The sequence below is a fragment of the Boleophthalmus pectinirostris genome, unplaced genomic scaffold, assembly GCF_026225935.1.
Source record: "Boleophthalmus pectinirostris isolate CB_2022bp ecotype Guang Dong unplaced genomic scaffold, ASM2622593v1 HiC_scaffold_3, whole genome shotgun sequence".
In the NCBI taxonomy this organism is placed as follows: Eukaryota; Metazoa; Chordata; class Actinopteri; order Gobiiformes; family Gobiidae; genus Boleophthalmus; species Boleophthalmus pectinirostris.
Window position 1 is genome coordinate 6,931,504 of NW_026571299.1, and position 22,970 is coordinate 6,954,473.

The 22,970-nt window shown below is 40.9% G+C and overlaps 1 protein-coding gene across 1 annotated transcript in view; it reads right to left on the minus strand.

The window, feature by feature from the left end:
• Positions 1 to 1,565: 1,565 nt before the first annotated feature.
• The window catches only part of ccdc69 (coiled-coil domain containing 69), a 59,020-nt gene continuing 37,615 nt past the window's right edge, over positions 1,566 to 22,970 (minus strand). The window contains exons 3-9 of the mRNA XM_055160522.1: positions 15,970 to 16,142; positions 15,755 to 15,842; positions 14,709 to 14,782; positions 14,494 to 14,595; positions 11,001 to 11,120; positions 8,795 to 8,892; positions 1,566 to 6,716 (exon numbers count right to left, since the gene is read on the minus strand). Of these exons, the coding sequence (XP_055016497.1) occupies positions 6,548 to 6,716; positions 8,795 to 8,892; positions 11,001 to 11,120; positions 14,494 to 14,595; positions 14,709 to 14,782; positions 15,755 to 15,842; positions 15,970 to 16,142 (824 nt within the window). The 3' untranslated portion in view covers positions 1,566 to 6,547. The remainder of the gene's footprint in view (positions 6,717 to 8,794; positions 8,893 to 11,000; positions 11,121 to 14,493; positions 14,596 to 14,708; positions 14,783 to 15,754; positions 15,843 to 15,969; positions 16,143 to 22,970) is intronic.

Sequence of the window (22,970 nt, forward strand, 5' to 3'; positions counted from 1 at the left end):
AAACCACACTAAAGCAGGTCTAAACTAGGACTATAATCAGACTAAAATGAGCTAAAGAAATACTAAAGCAGGACTAACCCTTAACTGGACTAAAACAGGAACATAACCAGACTAAACCAGGACTAAAACAGGTCTAAACCAGGACCATAACCAGGACCAAGGCAGAACTAAAATAAGACTAAAGCAGGACTATAACTGGTCTAAACCTGAACTAAATAAATACTAAATCAGGACTAAATTATGGTCACATGGGGACTAAACCAGGACTAGAACTAAAGAGATCTAGAGAACTGAACCCAGAACTAAACCTGGTCTCTGTCAGGACTAATCCACCTGTGGTTAACCTCAGTCTCACCTACACAGTCTCTGGTTCTAGTCCCAGGACACATGTTTCTGTTCTCAAACCTTGTGAGGATTACGGCGCTCTGCTGCCTCTTAGTGGTCGTACAGGGGAATTGCAGATTTGTGCACAGAAATAAATAAACTGTGGGATTTATCAGGAACCGATCCTTTAATTTCCATAATTGACCTTTCTGTGTCCCCAAACAGAACAATAATAGTAAAAAGAATATAAATAATTAATAATAAAAGTGTTTTAAAGCTCTGGAGCAAACAGGTGTAACAATATTAAAATCTGTCAGTAAAATATTTTCTTGATTTTCACCTGTGGAGCTGAAAAATATAAATATAAAACATTTTCCTTTTAAAATTCACAGACAAAGTGAGAGTAAAACGTGTTTATGAAAAAAAGCAACTACTGGGTCTAAATCAGGTCCAAACCAGAACTAAACTAGGACTAAACTCGGTCTAAATCAGGCCTAAACAAGGTCTAAACCAGGACCAAACCAGGTCTAAACCAGGACTAAACTAGGACTAAACAAGGACTAAAATGGGTCTAAACCAGGACTGAAACAGGACTAAACCAGGACTAAACCAGGACTAAAACGGGTCTAAACCAGGACTAAACCAGGACTAAACTAAGACTAAACAAGGACTAAAACGGGTCTAAACCAGGACTAAACCAGGACTAAACTAGGACTAAACTAGGACTAAAACGGGTCTAAACCAGGACTAAACCAGGACTAAACCAGGACTAAACTAGGACTAAACAAGGACTAAAACGGGTCTAAACCAGGACTGAAACAGGACTAAAATGGGTCTAAACCAGGACTAAAGCAGGACTAAAACAGGACTAAAACGGGTCTAAACCAGGACTGAAACAGGACTAAACCAGGACTAAAACAGGACTAAAACGGGTCTAAACCAGGACTGAAACAGGACTAAACCAGGACTAAAATGGGTCTAAACCAGGACTAAACCAGGACTAAAACAGGACTAAAACAGGACTAAAATGGGTCTAAACCAGGACTAAAACAGGACTAAAACGGGTCTAAACCAGGACTGAAACAGGTCTAAACTAGGACTATCACCAGAACTAAACTAGGACTAAACTTGGTCTAAATCAGGCCTAAACCAGGTCTAAACCAGGACCAAACCAGGTCTAAATCAGGTCTAAACCAGGACTAAACCAGGACTCTGTAAAGTCCAATAAATCTCACAATCCATTTCATAATTGTCAGTTTTATTGAGTCCGGGTCGAAGCAGAGACGTGTAAATTCAAAAGTGCTTTTCTCTGTTCAAACACAAAAATACGACTCTTAAATTTGGCAAAAAAAACACTCAAAATATTTACAACATTTTCACAAAATCTCTCTCGCTCTCTCTCTCTCCGTCGCCAACGCCATTCGACACAGAAATATACAAACACAAACCAAAAAGTCCAAAAGAAACACAGAAAAAGACGCGGTGAAAACAACGTCGAGAACTCACACAGTAAAGGCACCAGACGGCAAAGACCTGGACGAATACCAAGACTTTCAGATTTCAGATTTTGTACGTTTACAAAAGGCAAATGCAGTAACAACCGGGCTAAGATTCCACAAATACTTGGAAAATATTTGTGGGTAGTAGTAGTAGTAGTAGTAGTAGTACTGGTGGTCAAGATGGTGCTCAAAGTATTTCCAAAAAGTCAAAATATAAACACGGTTCACCTCTTTATATTTTAAAATTCAAGATCTGACCGTCTGAGGTGGAAAATTTAGTTTTTATATTGTAAAAAAAAACGGTATAGACCAGGTAAACCAGGTCTAAACCAGGTCTAAACCAGGTCTTAACCAGGTCTAAAACAGGACTAAACCAGGTCTAAACCAGGTCTACATGAGGCCGAAACCAGGGCTAAACAAGGTCTAAACCATGACTAAATCAGGTCTAAAATAAGTCTAATCCAGGACTAAACGAGGTCTGAACAAGGTCTAAACCAGAACTAAACCAGCTCTACACAAGGTCTGAACTAGGTCTAATCTGGGACTAAATCAGGTCTAAACAAAGTCTAAACTAGGACTAAATCAGGTCTAAATCAGGTCTAAACCAGGCCTAAACATGGTCAAACCAGGTACAAACCAGGTCTAAATGAGGCCCAAACCAAGTCTACAAGAGGTTTAAACCAGGTCTAAACAAGGTCTAAAACAGGACTAAACCAGGTGCTCAAATTATTTCCAAAAAGTCATAAACAAACAGAGTTTCTCTCTTTACATTTTAAAACACAAGCTTTGCCCGTCTGAGGTGTAAAATTTTGTTTCCATATTGTAAAAAAAAAAGTTTTTAAAATTCCATAAACTGCGTCGAGCACTGGAAAACAAACAATATCTAGTTAAATTAAAATGACTTAAATTAAGAACATTTTACTTTATCTGAGTAGATTCAACTTGACAAGTCAAATGATCTACCAATGGAATAAGTGTTTTTCTTAAAATAACAAACAAAACCTAATCTAAAGTTGTTTTTTTGTACTTAAAATATGAAAATACATCCTGGTACACTTAAGAAAAAAAACTTTTTGCCCTTAAAATAAGAAATTAAATCAAATTTTACTTGATTTAAGTGCAAAAAAGTTGTTGTTTTTCTTATTCTATGTGCAGCAAGATGTATTTTCATATTTGAAGTACAAAAAGTCTTGCTCCACTGGCAGATCATTTTACTTGTGTGAAATTTGTTAATTCAAGTCATCTTAACTTGTTTTGTTTGTTTTGCAGTGAGCTATGGCGGCGTAATGTTTTAAAAGGTTCATTCAACCTAAAAACTAAAATCTAGTCAAGTTCAGATGACTTGAATTAACAAAGTTTGAGTAAATTTCACACAAGTAATGATCTGCCAGTGTAACAAGACTTTTTGTACTTTAAATATGAGAATAGATCCTAGTACTTTTAAGAAAAACAACAACTTTTTGCACTTAAATCAAGCAAAATTAGATTTTGTTTCTCATTTTAAGTGCAAAAAGTTGTTGTTTTTCTTATTTTAAGTGCAGCTGTAGATGTATTTTCATATTTTAAGAACAAAAAGTCTTGTTCCACTGGCAGATGCTTTTGAAATTTACTCAAATTATGATAAAACTTAACAAAATCTAGTCAAGTTAAGTTGACTTGAATTTACTTTTTGCAGTGAGCTATGGCGGCGTAATGTTTTAAAAGGTGCATTCACCGCAAAAACTAAAATCTAGTCAAGTTAAGACGACTTGAATTAACAAAGTTTGATCATGGTTTGAGTAAATTTCACTTAACAAGTAAAATTATCTGTTAATTGGAACAAGACTTTTGGAACTTAAAATATAAAAACACATCCTGAAAAACAACAACTTTTTACACTTAAAATAAGAAACAAAATCATAAAACACTTATTCCTTTGGTAAATAATTTCACTTGACAAGTTGAATTGACTCAAATAAAATCAAATGTTCTTAATTTAAATCATTTTATCTTTCCTGGATATTGATTTTTGCTTTGTCTGGAATGTTCCACAGTATGGCATTAAACCTTTCCATCTCCAGCGACCAAACCAGACCAAGTTACAGGTCAGATCTGTGAAGAGGCGACCCCGCTCACAGTCAGAATGTTGTTTTTTGAGCATTTTTGAGCTATAAAACCACCTGTAATTGAATAAATGTAAAGTCGAGCTGTTTAAAGTCACACTGTGGAACATTCCAGGCCGAGCTGTGACGTACCCATAGAAACGAGCAAGTTACGCAGCGCATCTTTAACTATAATAGACCGTTTTCTGTCTGAGATTATCAAAAGGAGTCTTAAAAAAAATACAAAAAACAGCTGAAACTTTTACTCCTTTGGACGAACGAGGAATTACACAGTTTAATTTCTAATACAGTAACTTAAAAACGGCGAAAACAAATAAACGAAACCATGATCACTGCTTACGACAGTTTTATTTTGGAGGTATTGCCTACGAAAAATTTTTGGGGCTGCCTTTCTGTCTCATGTTGAAGCATTTACAGACGGGAGAGCTCCCCCTAGTGGCCCTAAACCCTAAGCACAACAATAAAGCAGCGTCGATTTCTGCGCGGAAATTAAAACTATACAAGCAGTTTTGGGCTTTAAATGTCTAAAAATGAGACGTTCTTTGACACACCTTCACAGTTTTTAAGCTTTAAGTCGAGTTATAATGTTGTTATTATCAAAAACAGACCTGGAGTTGTGTTTTGTTTCAGTCCCGCTCTTTTTCACTGATAAAATTTCAAAACTTTCAAGATTTTTCATGACCTAAAGTGAATTTTCCATGACTTTACTGATCAGACTTTTAGGGCTAAATGAAATATGAAATGTTAACTCTTTCCACTCAGTTTATGGTTTGGTTTTATAGTTTTTTAACATTCAAAATATTGTCAATTAGGGATGTAACGATATCCAAATCTGACGGTACGATATTATCACGATATGCGTCTCTCGGTCAGCCAGACTCATCAGACGGTTTCACTTCGTGGAAACCGTCTGACCTCACAGTATTAGGAGTCGTTCTCTTGACAGTAGGCAGGTACTTTTTTTTATTTAACCAATCACTGCTATTTTTGTCCAAACATTCTCTTTGTTCCGGCTTTAAATCCTCAATCTCAGGAATTGCCAACACAGAATGTATGACTCTTCGCTGATTGGCTGGTGCCAGAACTCACATTTCCGTCTAGTGCAGACATGTCAGACTCAGGCCCGGGGGCCAAATTTGGCCCGATATATAATTATATTTGGCCCGCGAGATCATATCAAACATGTATTAGAGATGGTCCGGCGGCTAAAAATAGACTAACGAGACATTATTTATTTAAAATATTGTTATTATTTTATATTATGTTTGTTCTGGATTCAATGTTTAAGCAAAACTATTATTAAACATTTATTTTAATAAGAAAAGGTTTAACATTACATATCTCAAAAGAAGAGAAAACATGCAGATGTTGGTGAAATTTTTCAATAAATATTTAGTTTGGCCCACGACTTAGTCCCAGTTTTTAATTTTGGCCTCTGTGAATTTGAGTTTTGCCACCCCTGGTCTAGTGTATCTGATTCCTGAGCAGAGACACTAGGTGGCGCCAGACTGGTTCTCTCTCGGTACGATATTATCACGATATTTTGGAGAGGCTGCTGTAGTTGTAGATGGGACACGTTTCTGCTTTTAAAAAATGAAATTTTGGTGTGAATTATTACCGTCATAATCCCAAAAATTCAAGTTAAAAACATCTGTTCATGTTGTCTGCACTGAAATGAATCATGGGATATGTAGTTCCTGATGTTCATAAGCTGTTGCTCCTATAAACCATGTATTTAAGCAAAGGAACTTGTGATTCGATATATTGTGACATTTAACAATATTATTGTGAGACTTCTGACGATGCAGTATCATGATATTTTGGTTGCTGTTACATCTCTACTCTCAGTGCATTTATTGTCGTCTCGTTTAAACAAAAGGCGCAAACGTTTGGAAATGATCACAATAGCCGAATGAGAATTTAACAGAACACTGTAGTTGTGTGAAAAAGACCATAGAACCTTGTAGTTTATGTCTCCAAAGCTAAAAATTATTTTAAAAAAAAAATGCTCTGTTCCACTTTGTGATGTCATATAGTGGTAGTTTTCATGTAAACAGTTTACTTTTTGTTCAGTAGAGACTGGAAATTGAAGAGACTGAGAACATCCAAATGATTCCTGCACTATGATTCTAGACGATTCTGAACGTCTATAAAGTTTAAAAACACAGTGGAGCTCTTCCTGTATTACCACATGACATCACAAGGTGGAACAGAGCGTTTTCTGCGTGAGAGAAGAGCTCAGTCTAAATACGCAGAGTGTGAATTAAACAAAAAAACAACTCCAGGTTTCGTTTGTGATGGCGAAACATTATAATGTGGATCAGAAAATAGCGTCATGTGGGAACTTTAAATCTTGTTTGAATAGTTTTTTCGATGCAAAAATAGAACATTTTCGTACAAAAATACGGCACTAGAGGTTAAAGGGAGTTAAATACTGTTCTTGTGTCCGTGTTTAAACCTTTACAAAAGTATTTTATGTAAATACAGACTTTACAGTTGCAGTTCGAGGCTCTGAAGGCACAGTACAGCGGCCAGTCTTTCTCTTTACACAGGGGCGTGGAAGCTCCGCCCCCCGTTTGCAGCAGTCCTGTCTGCGATTGGCCGAGGGTGCGAGGTCGGGGGTCACCGGGGGGCGATCTCGGGGACCATGGCGGACAGGTGCATGCTGGGATACGAGTCCCGGTGGCGGATTTTGAAGACGAGCTGCTCCTTTTCCTGAGAGAGGCGCTGGTTCAGGCTCAGCTGACGGTCCAGGGCCAACTTCAACTCCTGCTGCTCCTTGGACAACTGCCTACGGAGACAAAACAGGGACAAAAGACATTTAAAAAGGTTTTATATTACACACAAAAGTGACTCTTGTGGGCTTTACTCCATGTTTCCTCATCAAAAACTGCATGTGAATGAAACAAAACACAGCTCCAGGTTTAACTTTTCTTCTTTTCTTTTTAATTTAGTAGAGATCGGCAATTCCAGGACTGAAATTATCCAAATGATTCTAGTGAAGTTTAAAAACGCAGTGGAGCACTTCGAGTATTATCACATGACGTCACAAGGTGGAACAGAGTGTTTTCAGTTTGAGAGAAGAACTCTTTGAATTTGAGACAACAGCCAAAAACCGAGAACCAGTACTTTGTGAACCACCACGGTTTCAAACCAGGTTAGAAGATACAGAATAGTAGAATTATATTAATGCTGTTCTTCCCCACTAGAGGGCAGCATCTTATAACACACTACATACCTGCATGACAAAGTGAAACGATGCAGTGCTGTTGTGTACAGACACAGACACACAGAGAGACACAGACACAGAGGGACAGAGGGACACAGACACAGACACACAGACTCAGACACAGACTCAGAGACAGAGGACACAGACACAGAGGGACACAGAGGGACACAGACACAGACACAGAGGGACACAGACACAGAGACACAGAGGGACACAGACACAGAGGGACACAGACACAGAGACACAGGGACACAGAGGGACAGAGGGACACTGACACAGATGGACACAGAGGGACACAGACACAGAGGGACACAGAGGGACACAGACACAGACACAGAGGACACAGACACAGAGGGACACAGACACAGAGACACAGAGACACAGAGGGACACAGACACAGAGGGACACTGACACAGAGACAGAGACACAGAGACACAGAGGGACAGAGACACAGAGGGACACAGACACAGAGGGACACAGACACAGAGGGACACAGACACAGAGGGACACAGAGACACAGAGACAGAGACACAGAGGGACACAGAGACACAGAGGGACACAGAGAGACACAGAGGGACACAGACACAGAGGGACACAGACACAGAGGACACAGACACACAGAGGGACACAGACACAGAGACACAGAGGGACACAGAGAGACACAGAGGGACACAGAGACACAGGGACACAGAGACACAGAGGGACACAGACACAGAGGGACACAGACACAGAGACAGAGGGACACAGAGACACAGAGGGACACAGACACAGAGACACAGACACAGACACAGAGGGACAGAGGGACAGACACAGAGGACACAGAGGGACACAGACACAGAGGGACACAGAGGGACACAGACACAGAGGGACACAGAGGGACACAGAGGGACACAGACACAGAGGGACACACAGACACAGAGACACAGAGGGACACAGACACAGAGACACAGAGGACACAGAGGGACACAGACACAGAGACACAGAGGGACACAGACACAGAGACACAGACACAGAGGACACAGAGGGACACAGACACAGAGGGACACAGAGGGACACAGACACAGAGGACACAGACACAGAGGGACACAGAGGGACACAGACACAGAGACACACAGAGGGACACAGACACAGAGACACAGAGGGACACAGACACAGAGGGACACAGACACAGAGGACACAGACACAGAGGGACACAGACACAGAGGGACACAGAGGGACACAGACGGACACAGAGACACAGAGGGACACAGACACAGACACAGACACAGAGACACAGACACAGAGGACACAGACACAGAGACACAGAGGGACACAGAGACACAGAGGGACACAGAGACACAGAGGGACACAGACACAGAGGGACACAGACACAGAGGACACACAGACACAGAGACAGAGGGACACAGAGACACAGAGGGACACAGAGACACAGAGGGACACAGACACAGAGGGACACAGACACAGAGACACAGAGGGACAGAGGGACACTGACACAGAGGGACACAGAGGGACACAGAGACACAGAGAGACACAGAGGGACACAGACACAGAGGGACACAGACACAGAGGGACACAGACACAGAGGGACACATAGAGACACAGACACACATAGAGACACAGAGACAAAGTGCTGTTCTTACTGAATGAAACTCTGGCAGTTGTCAAAGCGAACTTGCAGGTCCTCGTTCTGCTGCAGCTCCTGGATCAGCTGCTCCTCCAGACTCTGGTTCTTCTGCCTCTGCAAAAAAACAAACGCAAACACACAAATACATTTGGGTCCAGTCAAGTGGTAACGGAGGGAAACGGGGACAGATTTTTGACATTCAAATGTCTCTTATTCAGAAACTAGAGGGACTATTGAAATAAGTAAAGTATCAGAATGTAGGAAAGAGTTACACTCCAACAGGGTCAAGTTAAACCTGTGATATTCTTTCAAGTTGTTGACAAAAAAATAAAAAACTCATGTTGGTAACGGAGGGAATGAAATATGCAGCACTTTTTGGGCAATAAATCCAAACAGTGATAACTCTTGGTTCTCACTTACATATCCTTAACAAACTGGTTTGAATATTTGCTTCATATAGTTTTCTACCATATGGTACAAGATTAGGTTGAAAAACCTCTTACTTTTTGACTCATGAGATTTTTTTATGAAGAAAGGTCATGGTAACGGAGGGAAAAGTAACGGAGGGAAAATTGTGCAAACAAGTAGAAGGTGCAGGATTTTACATCATTTGTCAACTTTTTTCTTCCCAATACTTTAATATTACTTCAAAATTAAAGGAAACTATTTCTATAAAATATGTCAGTTCTTCCAAGTAAATTTTTAGCATTTTAAATACATTTAAAAAAAAAAATCCTGTCCCTTCATCAACAGTTCAAAGATGGAATAACACAAGATATGATGAAATACATCCATTTATTTACATGATTTGCAGGTCTTTGAAATTTGGGAAAAAATTTTTGTTCCATGTTTCATACATGGTCTGTTTAAAACGTTTCATAAACTAGAGTACATATGTATCTGTTCAATACATTTTTATATCAGATGCATTAACTTGATTTTTTGGCCTTGTTGTTTACTTCTGCTTGACTGGGCCCATTAGATCAGGATTTAGGAGACCACAAATGTACAGACAGAAGAGGAGTCCATCTGCAGCTTTGAACCCTCCACTACGTGAAAACCATTTCAGGAGACTTCATGAAGATTAGTGGAGCTGTTTTCAGGCCGGAGACAACGGTGTCGCTGCCGGTTCCCACACCAGTTACAGTGGGAACCAAAGTGCTTACGGGTGAACAGAGGATTTCACAGCACGGAAAATAACAATCATGGATCGACATCAGCAAACATTTGTACTCATACAAATTATTAATTATCTGCGCCAAACGCTGCTAAAACAAATGCTGTGGAGAAGGCGGCAGCAACGCCCAATCCACAGATGTAACCTCACCGGGCGAACACAGATAGAGCAAATATTTGTTCTACTCCACTGAACACTGCACAATCTTCTTCTCACTTGATTTCTCCTCCATGTTCCACACACACGTTTTCTTTCTTTGTTTATTTTACCGCGTGTGACCTGGATGAACCTGCTGACATCTACTGTGTCATCACAATTTGTTTGGAAAAAACAAGTTTTACTTTTTGGTTCCACGAATGCTCTGATTATCAGCGTGAACACGTCAGTCAGTTTGAGATCGGGTGCGAGAACCGGCACCGGCACAGTTTTCGGTCGGCCTGAAAACACTAAGAAAGAAGAGAGTTTGTGCAGTAAAACAAACAAAAAACACTGAATGAGATGGGGTGTCAGAACTTTTGACTGATAGTGCAAGGACAATTCCTTTTCTTTTTCATAGACTTAAAAGAGCAGTTTTGAGAAAGAGAACTTGTGTGGAACTTTAAAACCGCAGAGGAGCGGCCTGGACAGAGACATACTAACATACTGTATTTTCCAGGCTATTAGACGCGCTAAGACTCTAACCCCATCAAAAAACGAAATCCACTGGGGCGTCCCAGCACGACTTTAGTAAACTACAAAGCCGCAAACACACACAGAACAGACAGCGACCGCACGGCGAAAAACACCCACAGACACTCATCACTCCACGAAGACGAGGAACGGAACAGAGGAACGAACCGAAAAAGCGAGTGCAACGTGACGCTTCTAGACACGACTGAACAACTGAGTCACTGCGAACACGCCAAACAAAACCACTCACCCATCAAACTGTTGTGTTTCCTTTAAAGTTCGGTTTATTTGTGAAAGAAGTTCGAAAATAGACCATTTAATGACAGTGCGACTTATAATCCAGAGCGACTAATAGTGCAGAAAATACGGGACTCACCAGCGCGTCCATCTGCTGCAGCCTCCTCCTGTGCTCCTCCACCTGCTCCGCCTTCATCTCAATCACAAACAGCAGAGACTCCTGCTCCGACTCCCAGAATGCACCTGGGCTGCCGTGGGCCTGCACACGAAACAACAACATCATCAACAACAACAACAAAGAACCAGAACCAGAGCCCGGACCACCCCCCCGCTCCTCCAGAACCAGAGCCCGGACCACCCCCCACTCCTCCAGAACCAGAGCCCGGACCCCCCCCGCTCCTCCAGAACCAGAGCCCGGACCACCCCCCGCTCCTCCAGAACCAGAGACGACCACCCCCGCTCCTCCAGAACCAGAGCCCGGACCACCCCCCGCTCCTCCAGAACCAGAGCCCGGACCACCCCCGCTCCTCCAGAACCAGAGCCCGGACCACCCCCTCACTCCTCCAGAACCAGAGCCCGGACCACCCCCTCACTCCTCCAGAACCAGAGCCCGGACCACCCCCGCTCCTCCAGAACCAGAGCCCGGACCACCCCCCGCTCCTCCAGAACCAGAGCCCGGACCACCCCCCACTCCTCCAGAACCAGAGCCCGGACCACCCCCCGCTCCTCCAGAACCAGAGCCCGGACCACCCCCCGCTCCTCCAGAACCAGAGCCGGACCACCCCCCCGCTCCTCCAGAACCAGAGCCCGGACCACCCCCCGCTCCTCCAGAACCAGAGCCCGGACCACCCCCCGCTCCTCCAGAACCAGAGCCCGGACCACCCCCCGCTCCTCCAGAACCAGAGCCCGGACCACCCCCTCACTCCTCCAGAACCAGAGCCCGGACCACCCCCTCACTCCTCCAGAACCAGAGCCCGGACCACCACCCCCTCACTCCTCCAGAACCAGAGCCCGAACCACCCCCTCACTCCTCCAGAACCAGAGCTCAGAAAACTCGCGCTCCTCCAGAACCAGAGACCAGACTACCCCTGCTCCACCAGAACCAGAGACTGGACCACCCCCCACTCCTCCAGAACCAGAGCCCGGACCAACTCCCTTTCATCCAGAACCAGAGCCCGGAAAACCCCCTCACTCCTCCAGAACCAGAACCAGAGCCCAGCCCAACAGGTGATTTATGTTTAACCCTGGTTTAGCAGCGTGTTCAAAGCTGCAGAGTTACTTTATATGAAGGTAGATTCTCTCCGATAACAACAAAACCTCCTCCAAACCACTTTAAAAAATGCTAAACCCGGCTTATAGTTATAAATATAATTCAAATATAAACTATGAAAAGCAGAAACGTGTTATTTTTAAACGTTTTACAGTGGTTCAAAGTCACTCCTCATTTCCATAAGTCGTTCCAAATACACAAATTCTTCACGGTGACGAGTTTTTCACAGCATTCAGACCGCGCCGGAGTTTCACTGTCACACTAAAGCTCGAAATGAAAATAGCCTGCTAACAGAGCACTACTGTTACTTCCTGATTCTTGGAGGATAAAATTAGAATCAGACAGTAGAGCAGAGCGGTGTACAGTACAACAGAGAAATGCAGTGACGGCCAGGGGGGGTTTCCGTTTATTTCTCTCAGGCTTTTCAAAAAATAAACATTAAAAGTCTAAAAGCTCGGGGATAATCAGCTACACGGTAACTAATGACAAAAAGAGCAACGGTTTTATTTAAAATCTGTTTCTAAAACTTTATAAACCGCTAAGTTATCAAAACATTTAAGCAGAATTTTGTGTTTTAGATGTGCTTTTTGGATCATGTTACGGATATTACTACAGAGCTGCTTAAACTCTGATACTTTTGAACTCTTATTTCAAGTCTCTGGGAAAACTGAACGGAAAATTTACTTCCAGAACCGGAGCGAGCGTCACCGTTCAGCTCCATTAACCCAGGTCCTTCTATGGAAACTGATAAAACTCTGGGCTGAAACAAACTCCTCAAGTCTCTGAACACGGCAGAGGTTAAAAATACAAGTGGTTCACAGGAAACACCTGAAACTGTACTGTATTTTTTGGTCTATAAGTCGCACTTTTTTCATGTTTTGGGTGTTTCCTGCGACTTATATATTAAAATTTTCACAGTGAAGCGGTGAGAGGTTCTAGTCTTGTGTGTCAGTATCTGCTGCTCCTGTTCCTCCTGTACCACTGTCACTTGGCTCTACTGCGCATGTCTCCTGCAGAAAGAGCCTCTGTCCTGTCTGTATCATGTCAGTCGATCGCACCGTTACTTCTGCACCACTGAACAATTTAACATTTAAACAAACTTATAAAGACAAAGACTGAGAAAACTGAACACAAATGTCCCCAAAAAGAAAATCAGATTTTGCAGATTACAAACTGCAAGTCGTGAAATCTGCAGCTGAAAATGGCAACTTTCCTGAAGTCACTGGATGGATGGACAAAGTCTGGACTTCAGTGACACTGAAACCATCCTGTCGGGATTCAGAAAGGCCCGAATAATTCTAACTGGAACTGATGCTGAGTCTGACGACAGCGACACAGAAGAGGAAGCGGCGCTCTGTTTACCTCCGGAGGTCGTGGAGTTGCTCAGAAGTGACACCGAGGATGAAGAATTTATTTATTTATTTATTTATTTGAGACAGGGACAGCACACAATTTTTGCATTAATCTTAACAGCAGAGATGTTTGTACATCAGGTTGTAGCATCAGTTCTAATTTCCACCTGTCCCTGTGCAGATTCATTGACTGATTGTGTTTAACTGACCTTAACTATCAACTGAATTGAATGGATTTAGTGATTTGGAGTGAGATGCAGAGTTTGTTAAACTTGTTCTGTCCTGTTGTTTATGTTATAGTTTATCTGAAGAACTGTGAAATATGTGACATTAACAGTCTGTTGTTCTCTCTTCTTTTGTTGTTACTAGAACTTGATTTTACACAGGAAATGTCAGTTCCTGGTCTCTGATTTTATAAAATACATTTCCCCCAAAAAGTGCGACTTATATCAGGGTATCACCAGGTTTGACTACCCCAAATTTAATTCTTTTTAAAGACCACTTAAATGAAAATTAAGACCAACATCGCACTCATTATGCAGGCAAAAAACTCCAGATCCAATTCTAATAATGACCATTACTCACCGTTTTAAATAACAAAAAATACTTTATATAAACTCTCATTCAGAACTCATTTATATTAGTATGCACTGCTTGTAAAATGACAACAAAAATCATTTATAATGTTAAAAATATATTTATGTTGGGGTTTTTTCCTCCCTCCATTTAACATTGCACTGCAGCCCGGTTGAGTAAACAAAAACAAAAACAAAAAAGATGCAAATGAAATTCATAACTAAGACTTGGACAACGTAATTTAAGACTTTTTAAGGTCTTAATTTAGGAACATGAAATTTAAGACCTTTTAAGACTTTTAAGACCCCGCGGCGACTCTGTATATATGTTTGTTTGTTTTTTCATTACACATTTTTTGGCTGGTTCGACTTATATGCCGGAGCAACTTATAACCCGAAAAATATGGTAGTTTTTTTTTGGACCCGTTGTCTCACCTGGATGTTCCTCTTCAGGTCCCTCTTTAGCGTGGACTCCTTCACTCTCCTCTTCAGCTCGTTGTAAACCTGCAGGTCGGACGTCAGCGCCTCCACCTGGCCCTGGAGGAACATCGCACATTTAAGTCATAATATAAAATCACATAATCACAAACTTCTCCTCCTGGTCCTAAAAACACAAAACACTTAAAGTCTCCAGATGAGCCACGTTTTACCTTCAGAACATTTTCAGCAGCTTCGAACTTCTCCGTCAGCTCGGTGATTTCTCGTTTGTGGGCCTTTTGAAGCTCTGGAAAGTTCAGATTATAATGAATTATTTTAAAATATCCATAAACTCAATGTAGTTTATGTTTACATCATGAACAAAAACACAAATGAGGCAAAGAGGAAAACAACTGTGACCATAAATGAAACATAAATAACAGAAAAGAGGAGGAGCTTAACTGGAAGTAGATTAGATCAGTAACAGTAGCAGTAAGTGGTAGTAGTAGTATTAGTAGTAGTAAACTGTAAGTATCACAAGTACAAGTAAGTAGTAGAAAGTAGTAGAAAGTAGTAGAAAGAAGTAGTAGTAGCACAAGTAAGTAGTAGTAGTAGTGGTAGTGGTAGTAGTAGTACAAGTAAGTAGTAACTAGTAGTAGAAAGAAGTAGTAGTAGTAGTAGTAGTAGTAGTACTACAAGTAAGTAGTAACTAGTAGAAAGTAGTAGTAGAAAGTAGTAGTAGTAGTAGTAGTAAGCTGTAAGTAGCACAAGTACAAGTAAGTAGTAGAAAGAAGTAGTAGTAGTAGTAGTAGTAACAGCACAAGCAGTAAGTAGTAGAAAGTATTAATAGTAGTACAAGTAAGTAGTAAGTGGTAGTAGTAGCAGTAGTAAGTAAGTAAGAAGTAAGTAGTAACTAGTAGAAAGTAGTAGTAGCTAGTAGTAGTTGTAGTAGTAGCAGCAGCAGTATACAAGTAGTAAGTAGTAGTAGCAGTAATAGTTTTAGTAGTACAAGTAAGTAGTAAGTAGTAGAAAGTTGTAGTACAACTAAGTAGTAAGTAGCAGTAAGTAACAGTAAGTAATAGTAGTACAAGTAGTAGAAGCAGTAGCAGCAAGTAGTAACTAGTAGAAAGTAGTAGTACAAGTAAGTAGTTAGTAGAAGTAGTAGTAGTAGTAGTAGTAGTAGTAGTAGTAGTAGTAGTAGTAGTAGTAGTAGTAGTAGTAGTAGTAGTAGTAGTAGTAGTAGCAGTAGTAGTAGTAGTAGTAGTAGTTGTATTTGTACCTTCCATTTGTCTCTCATGTTCTTCTGAAGCAGCTTTACTTTTTTGTTCATATAAAACATTTAAATCTGCTGTTGTTTCTGTTTTTACCTGAAAAGAATAAGAGAAAAAGACGAGTAAATAATGATTGAGTCCGGTCCTGGACCTGGACCTGAACCTGAACCAGGTCCTGAACTAGACCCTGAGCCCGGACCTGAACCCGCAGGTGGTCCCTTACCTTGTCCAAGATGCTGTTGACCAGGGCGCACACCTCCTCGTGGGCGTGGCCTTTCAGAAGCTCCGCCCTTGCCGCGTTCCCATTGGCCGAGAGCACTTCCTTTAGCGTCCGGAGCTGCCACTCAAACTTCTCCAGCTGCTTCTCCAGACACAGGTCAGAGCCGCAGCCGGGGTCTAAGAGAGGACGAGAGGACGGCCCGGTTTAGAGACAAGTCCAGACAGTCCAGGGAGTCCAGGGAGTCCAGACCTCCAGCCCACACAGAGTCCAGTCTCCAACACTCCCCACAAACAGTCTAGTCCTCTACCTCCCACAGAGTCTAAACCTCCCTTAACCCCCCAACAACCAGAGTAGGGCTCAGCAGTTAATCAAATTTGTGTTTTTAATCATCGTCATTCATGATAATTGTAAAATTGAAGATTATTATGAAACAGGTTAACTCCAGACTTTTTTACTTTGCAAACCAGGGATATTGTGCAATTACAATTATCTTTACAAATATAATTTAAGGAGGTTTACAATTTCTTAAAGGTGCATTATGCAACTTTTCTTGTTTCTATGGATACGTCATTGCTCTACATTGTGACATTAAACAGCTCTACTTTACTTTTAGTCAATTACAGGTGGTTTTAAAGCTCAAAAATACCTTGAAAAACAGACATTCTGATTGTGAGCGGATAGAACGATAGAAACATTTTTATGCCATTCTGAGAAACATTTCAGACAAATCAATAACATCTTCCATGGAGAAAAGCGTTTGACGGACACGCCACCAGAAATGTTACAGAATGCATCTTTCACCCTCCTGCACCCCGGTACATTTTTGTACATCAACTTTTTTTTTTTGCATAACTTTGGCCAATTTTGGTGCTATTTGGTGCAGTACAGCCAGTTTGTGTATTTATTTAAATATTTTAAATTTCTGTTTTTTGATCACATTAATTGAACGGTCTACAAATCAAAATACTCAAACCCGTGGTCCTTCAGTACATTTTTGTCCCATTGACTTCCATTCAAAATGGCTTTTTTACTGGCACAACTTTGCCAGTATATATTTTCTTTATTTATTTTTCATTCTTTGGTCTTGAAAAACCTTCAAAACTTTTTTGTTTTAGTGTCTTTGAATTTTTTGATATTTTTTTATTTACTGTGTATGTTACATTACAAGGTTATATCAATAGAAAACATCTTGTACAGACCGGAGACGTAGATATTTGAGGTTAAAATGATATGTTTGTGTTCTAGAGGAGCCCCCAGCCTCTGATAATTAAAATCACTTGAATGATAGAAAAAAATAATAAAAAATCATGGACATAATTTGATAATTTTGCTGTCAAAAATGGCATTTAAAGGGTTCAAATTTAAATTTATTATATATTAGTTGGTATGTAATGAAGACATTGATATAAAAACCTGGACAAAAATCTGTACTGCATAAACATTTTGTGGTATTCTTTTCCCGTGTACATTTTTATCACGAAGGACCACGGGTGTGATCATTTTAAAAGGGGTGCATGAGGACTAAATAATATCATACAAGAAGAATGAAAAAAGCTGTTCCTACTTTGACATCTGTTAAAATCATAATAGTCCAGTGTGTGCAAAAAATAATAAAAAATAATAATCAAGATTTTATTTTTTGGCTTTATCACCCAGCCCTACCACATCCCAGAGAGTCTAAAACGGACTGTCTGGTAAGGTGAGGTACTAAAGTCTTGGTTTGGTCGTGCTTTAGTCCAGTTTTAAACCTACTTCTCAACCTATGAACTTTAAAGACCACACACACACACACACACACACACACACAAACAGCAGTACATCGTAAAAGTACAGGGGGTAGCAGCAGTCGAGTTGTTTTTAAAACCCAGAGTAAAACCCCTTTTTACTTCTGCCCGTATTATTTTCTCATTAATTTGTTCCTTCTCTCTATGAAGTCATCCTTATAAAACATTACAGGCGTTTGCTGCGCCGCGATTGGCCGGGCTCCTCGCGGTCCCAGGCGTGTTCCGGGCTCCGATTGGCCGAGGGTGACGTCATGGTCGTGTTCGGACGTGCCTCTGCTCTGTGACTGCTGCTTGTTTTGGATCCGTGTGGATGAGTCTGAGCCACAACAGTTCTGCTCCTTTTCAACAAGTTGTTATTTCAGCGCAAGGACCGGTTCATTCACAAAAACAACATTTACAAGAGTTATCCAGGAATTATCCAAGAGTTATCCAGGAGTTATCCAAGACACTCCACCGGAAATCTGACCCCGACTGTTGCAGAATAAAAGTCAAATTAGGAAAAGTACAATTGTTACAACTACTACTACTACTAAAATAAGGGGAAGTGCAATTGTTGTTCCCCTTATTTTAGTAGTAAAAACAACTGTACTTATCCTAATTTTAGTTGTAGTAATAACAATTGTACTTCTAATTTTAGTAGTAGTAGTAGTAGTAGTAGTAGTAGTAGTAGCAAGAACAATTGTTGTTGTTACTACTACTAAACTTAGGAGAAGTGCAATTGTTGTTCTCCTAATTTTAGTAGTAGTAGTAGTAGTAGTAGAAGTAGTAGTAGTAGTAGTAGTAGTAGTAGTAGTAGTAGTAGTAGTAGTAGTAGTAGTTAGTAGTAGTAGTAGTAGTAGTAGTAGTAACAATTGCACTTAATACTACTAAAATTAGTACAAAAGTACAATTGTTGTTACTATAACTACTATTGTTGTTGTTACTACTACTGCTAAAATTAGAAAAAGTACAACTGTTGTTGTTACTACTAAAATTAGAAGTACAATTATTGTTGTTACTACTAAACTTAGGAGAAGTACAATTGTTACTACTGCTACTGCTACTACTACCACTACTACTCCTACTTTCTGATTTACGTTATAATGTTTGTCAGTCACAAACAGACCTGAAGTTGTGTTTTGTTTCGTTCACATTAGGCCTGTAACAATAATCAATAAATCAATTACTCATACAACAACTTTTAACGAGCTCGATAACTTTTCTGGCCATGATAAATTGTATTTGCATGCTTGTTTGTTTTCTTCGCTCTCTCTCGCTCTCAGAGAGACTGAATGTTAGAAGCTTCTATCGCTCTCTGACTCCTCTAGTTTAACAAGAGTAATGACGCTTGAACCAATGTGAGCTGTGCTTATCGACACAGTGGATGCGCGCGTAGTCTGAGTGCAGAAAGCGACGCTGTCTGTGCGGCTAAATATGAAGCCGCAAGACAAACTACCGCCGCTGTCAGAACCAAAACAGTTCATCGCTGAGTGACAAAACAAGTCACGATGCCGAAACAACACGGGTGAGCGGGACACGTCTCAACAGCCACGTGCGTCAAATGCAGCGAGCGCACAAACGACGAGAAGAAATGTGTCAAACCCCAACAGCCGATAGAAACCCAAACCCGAGCGACAGAACTAGTCAATCCACTGAAATCCCACAAGACACCGACACGATACCAGACAGGATCCTGTGTCGCGGGTTAATACGAACATTTAAATGACCAAAATGACGAGGCCACAGCAGCAGCCACAGAGAGACAAGACACAATATTCCAACGTAAGTCAATAACTAAAATCACTTTTGAAGGCAATTTTGTTACAGAGACTTAATAATCAATTTTATTTATTGCTTTGGTTGTGTTTGGTTCAACAATGGTTTATTCAAGTGCATTTTTTGTGAACAAGTCCTCGATGTGAGCCAGATACATTAGACTATTCTTATGTTAACAAGTCTGTTTTATTTAGGCCTGTTTTTTTGGTTATCTTACAGTTCGTGTGTTAAATGTTCTTTAGAAAATAAGGTTAATTGATCTTTGAAAGGGTGTATTTGCATTTTTATTCCATGGTCATTATATTAGTTGAAATTGGTCTCAAAATGTCAATATTATCGTTTATCGCAATAAATTCTCAGTCAACTAATCGTCCAGCAAAATCTGTTATCATTACAGGCTTAGTTCACACATGTTTAACACTTAAAACCTGCATATTTAGGCCTGTTCCACCTTGTGACGTCATGTGGTAATACAGGAAGTGCTCCAATGTGTTTTTTTTTTTTTTTTTTAGTCCTGGAATTGCTCATCTCTACTAAACTAAAAGTAAAAGAAGCTGTTTTTCGTGACATCACAAGGTGGAACATAGCATTTTGAGCTTTGGAGATGTCGACAGACTGATAATAAATACAGGTTTACTCAAACATGTGTGAGTGAAATGTTTTTGATGAGGTAATAACAGGTTCTAACACGGCTTAAAGCTCACAAGAGTCAATTTTGTGTAATATAGGAGCTTTAATTCAGAACTAATCTCTAACTATTACCACCTTTTTGTTAATTCCTATGTCTTGATCCGGGGATAAGCCGCGCCAGACAGGATGGACTAACTTTACTTGACATCACAGCTTTCCCTTTAATATCCGATGACAATTTGAGATCAAGGAAAAGTTCATTGACGTTGCAGATGCAGATGTTTCTTGTTTTATAAAAAGTTGTTTGTCTGATGAACCTAGACTGAAATCCTCTGCACCGGATCCTCAGTCTGGTCACATCGTCTGCGTCTCAACCATAGACTCTAGATATAAATGGAAGTGAGCAGGTGCACGTTTCCGGCTCCACTGACACTGGTTCCAATTGACTTTCCGTTGAAAAATTGTCTGCTGTGAGCCTCGTCATTTTGGTCTTAAAATGTTCTTATTAACCCGCTATACATGACCCTGGTTTGTTTTAATTTTGCGGTTTTGTCCGTAAATAAATTCCTATTCCTAATATGGAACTGGCTCCAAATTCCCTCCTATAACTGCCGACCTCGGTGAGCTTCATTTGACTGGAGCCGAACGCTACGGGAGACGTCCCACTCCCTTGGTCCACTTGGTTTCTATTTCTGTCTATGGTCTCAAGCCAAACTCAGCTGTCCAGTCAGATTTGTTTATGTCACTGACATTTGGGAAATGGAGGAGCTTATTGGTGAAACGTCTTCCCAAACGTCTCCCAAACGTCTCCCAAACGTCTCCCAAACGTCTCCCAAACGTCTCCCAAACGTCTCCCAAACGTCTCCCAAACGTCTCCCAAACATCTCCCAAACATCTCTGTGAAACCTCCCTGAAACCTTCTCTCAAACCTCTCGCCAACATCTCTCCAAATTCTCCCAAATGTCCCTCAAAAGTATCTCAAACTTCTCCCAAACACATCCCTCAAACCTCTCTTGAACCTCCCCCAAACCTCCCACTAACCTCTTTCAAACTTCACCCAAACATCACCCAAATGTCCCCCAAAGCTCCATCAAACCCTCCTGAAACCTCCCTCAAACTTTTCAAACCTCTCTCAAACCTCCAACCAACCTCTCACTAGCCTCTCTCAAACCTCTCGCTCGAATCTCCCACAAACCTCCCGCCAACCTCTCTCAAACCTCCTGCCAACGTCTCTCAAACCTCCTGCCAACGTCTCTCAAACCTCCCGCCAACCTCTCTCAAACGTCCCTCAAACATCCCTCAAACGTCCCTCAAACCTCTCCTCAAATCCTCAAACCTCCCGCCAACCTCTCTCAAACGTCCCTCAAACATCCCTCAAACGTCCCTCAAACCTCCCTCAAACTTCCTTCAAACCTCCCACCAACCTCTCTCAAACTTCTCCAAATATTACCCAAATGTCCCTCAAAACCTCCCCAAACTTCTTTCAAACTCACCTCAAACCTCCCTCAAACTTCCTTCAAACCTCCCACCAACCTCTCTCAAACTTCTCCGAAATATTACCCAAATGTCTCCCAAAGACCTCCCCCAAACTTCTTTCAAACGTCACCCAAATGTCTCCCTCAAACTTCCCTCAAACCTCCCACCAACCTCTCTCAAACTTCTCCCAACGTCTCCCTCAAACCTACCCAAACCTTCCTCAAAGCTCCATCAAACATTCCAGAAACCTCCTGCCAAACTCTCTCAAAATTCTCCTAAACGTCACCCAAATGTCTCCCAAATGTCTCCCTCAAACCTCCCACCAACCTCCTTCAAACTTCTCCCAAAGTCCCTCAAACCTCCCTGACCTTAAATAAACAGTTTTGTGCTTCACTCTTTGATTCACCCAGACATCAGCACATCACTCCAGTTCTTGTATAACTAAATTGGCTCCCAGTTTCTTTTGGAATAGATTTTAAAATGTTGTTTGTTTTGAGCGGCGCACTACGTAAAACTTTTGGTTGGGGGTCCGTCATTGCTTTGCCTAGAATATTCCACAGTATGACATTAAACAGCTCTACTTTATTATTTTTTAAGTCCAAAAACACCTAGAAAAACATAATCTGACCCGTTTACTCCTTCCTTCCGTGGTTTTCTTTGGGCCAACACTTATTAATGCCACATTTGATTGACAGCTGAAAAGGAATCAACTAGAAGGAAGCGAGGAAAGAGAAATGAATCGCTGCCAAACAGTTGGATTAATCAATCAGGAAACTCACTGGCTCGTCAATAACACTCATCTGAACTCTGGGAGACAAGACTGGGCCCAGACTAAGGAAGGCGTAAGGAAAAAAAGGGCGTAGCCTGGGCTGACCTGACGAGCAAATACTCCCAGACGACCTTTTTTTTACCTCGTGATCAGGTTCAACTCTGGATTTCCCACAGACTAGAATTGGAAAAGCACCAATCAAAACATCTGTGTCACTGTACCAAAATAAAACGAGTCATAAGTTTGGACTCATCCTCTCATTCAGTGTCTTTTTTTTCTCTGCTTACCACTTTTGACATTTGAAAAACAAACAGAAAACATTAAATATATGAAGTAAGATGTATGGAATTATGTAGGAAAGGAAGAAACTTAAATAACTACTAAATATATTTCCTCAAATCTTCAAATTAGCCTTTGCTTTGTGGTTTATTGTGTTATATTTGCCGTATTTTTCAGACTATAAATCACACTTTTTTTCATGGTTTGGGTGTTTCCTGTGACTTATACTCAGGTGCGACTTATATATTAAAATGTTTCACAGTGAAACGGTGAGAGTCTCTAGTCTTGTGTGTCAGTTTCTGCTGCTCCTG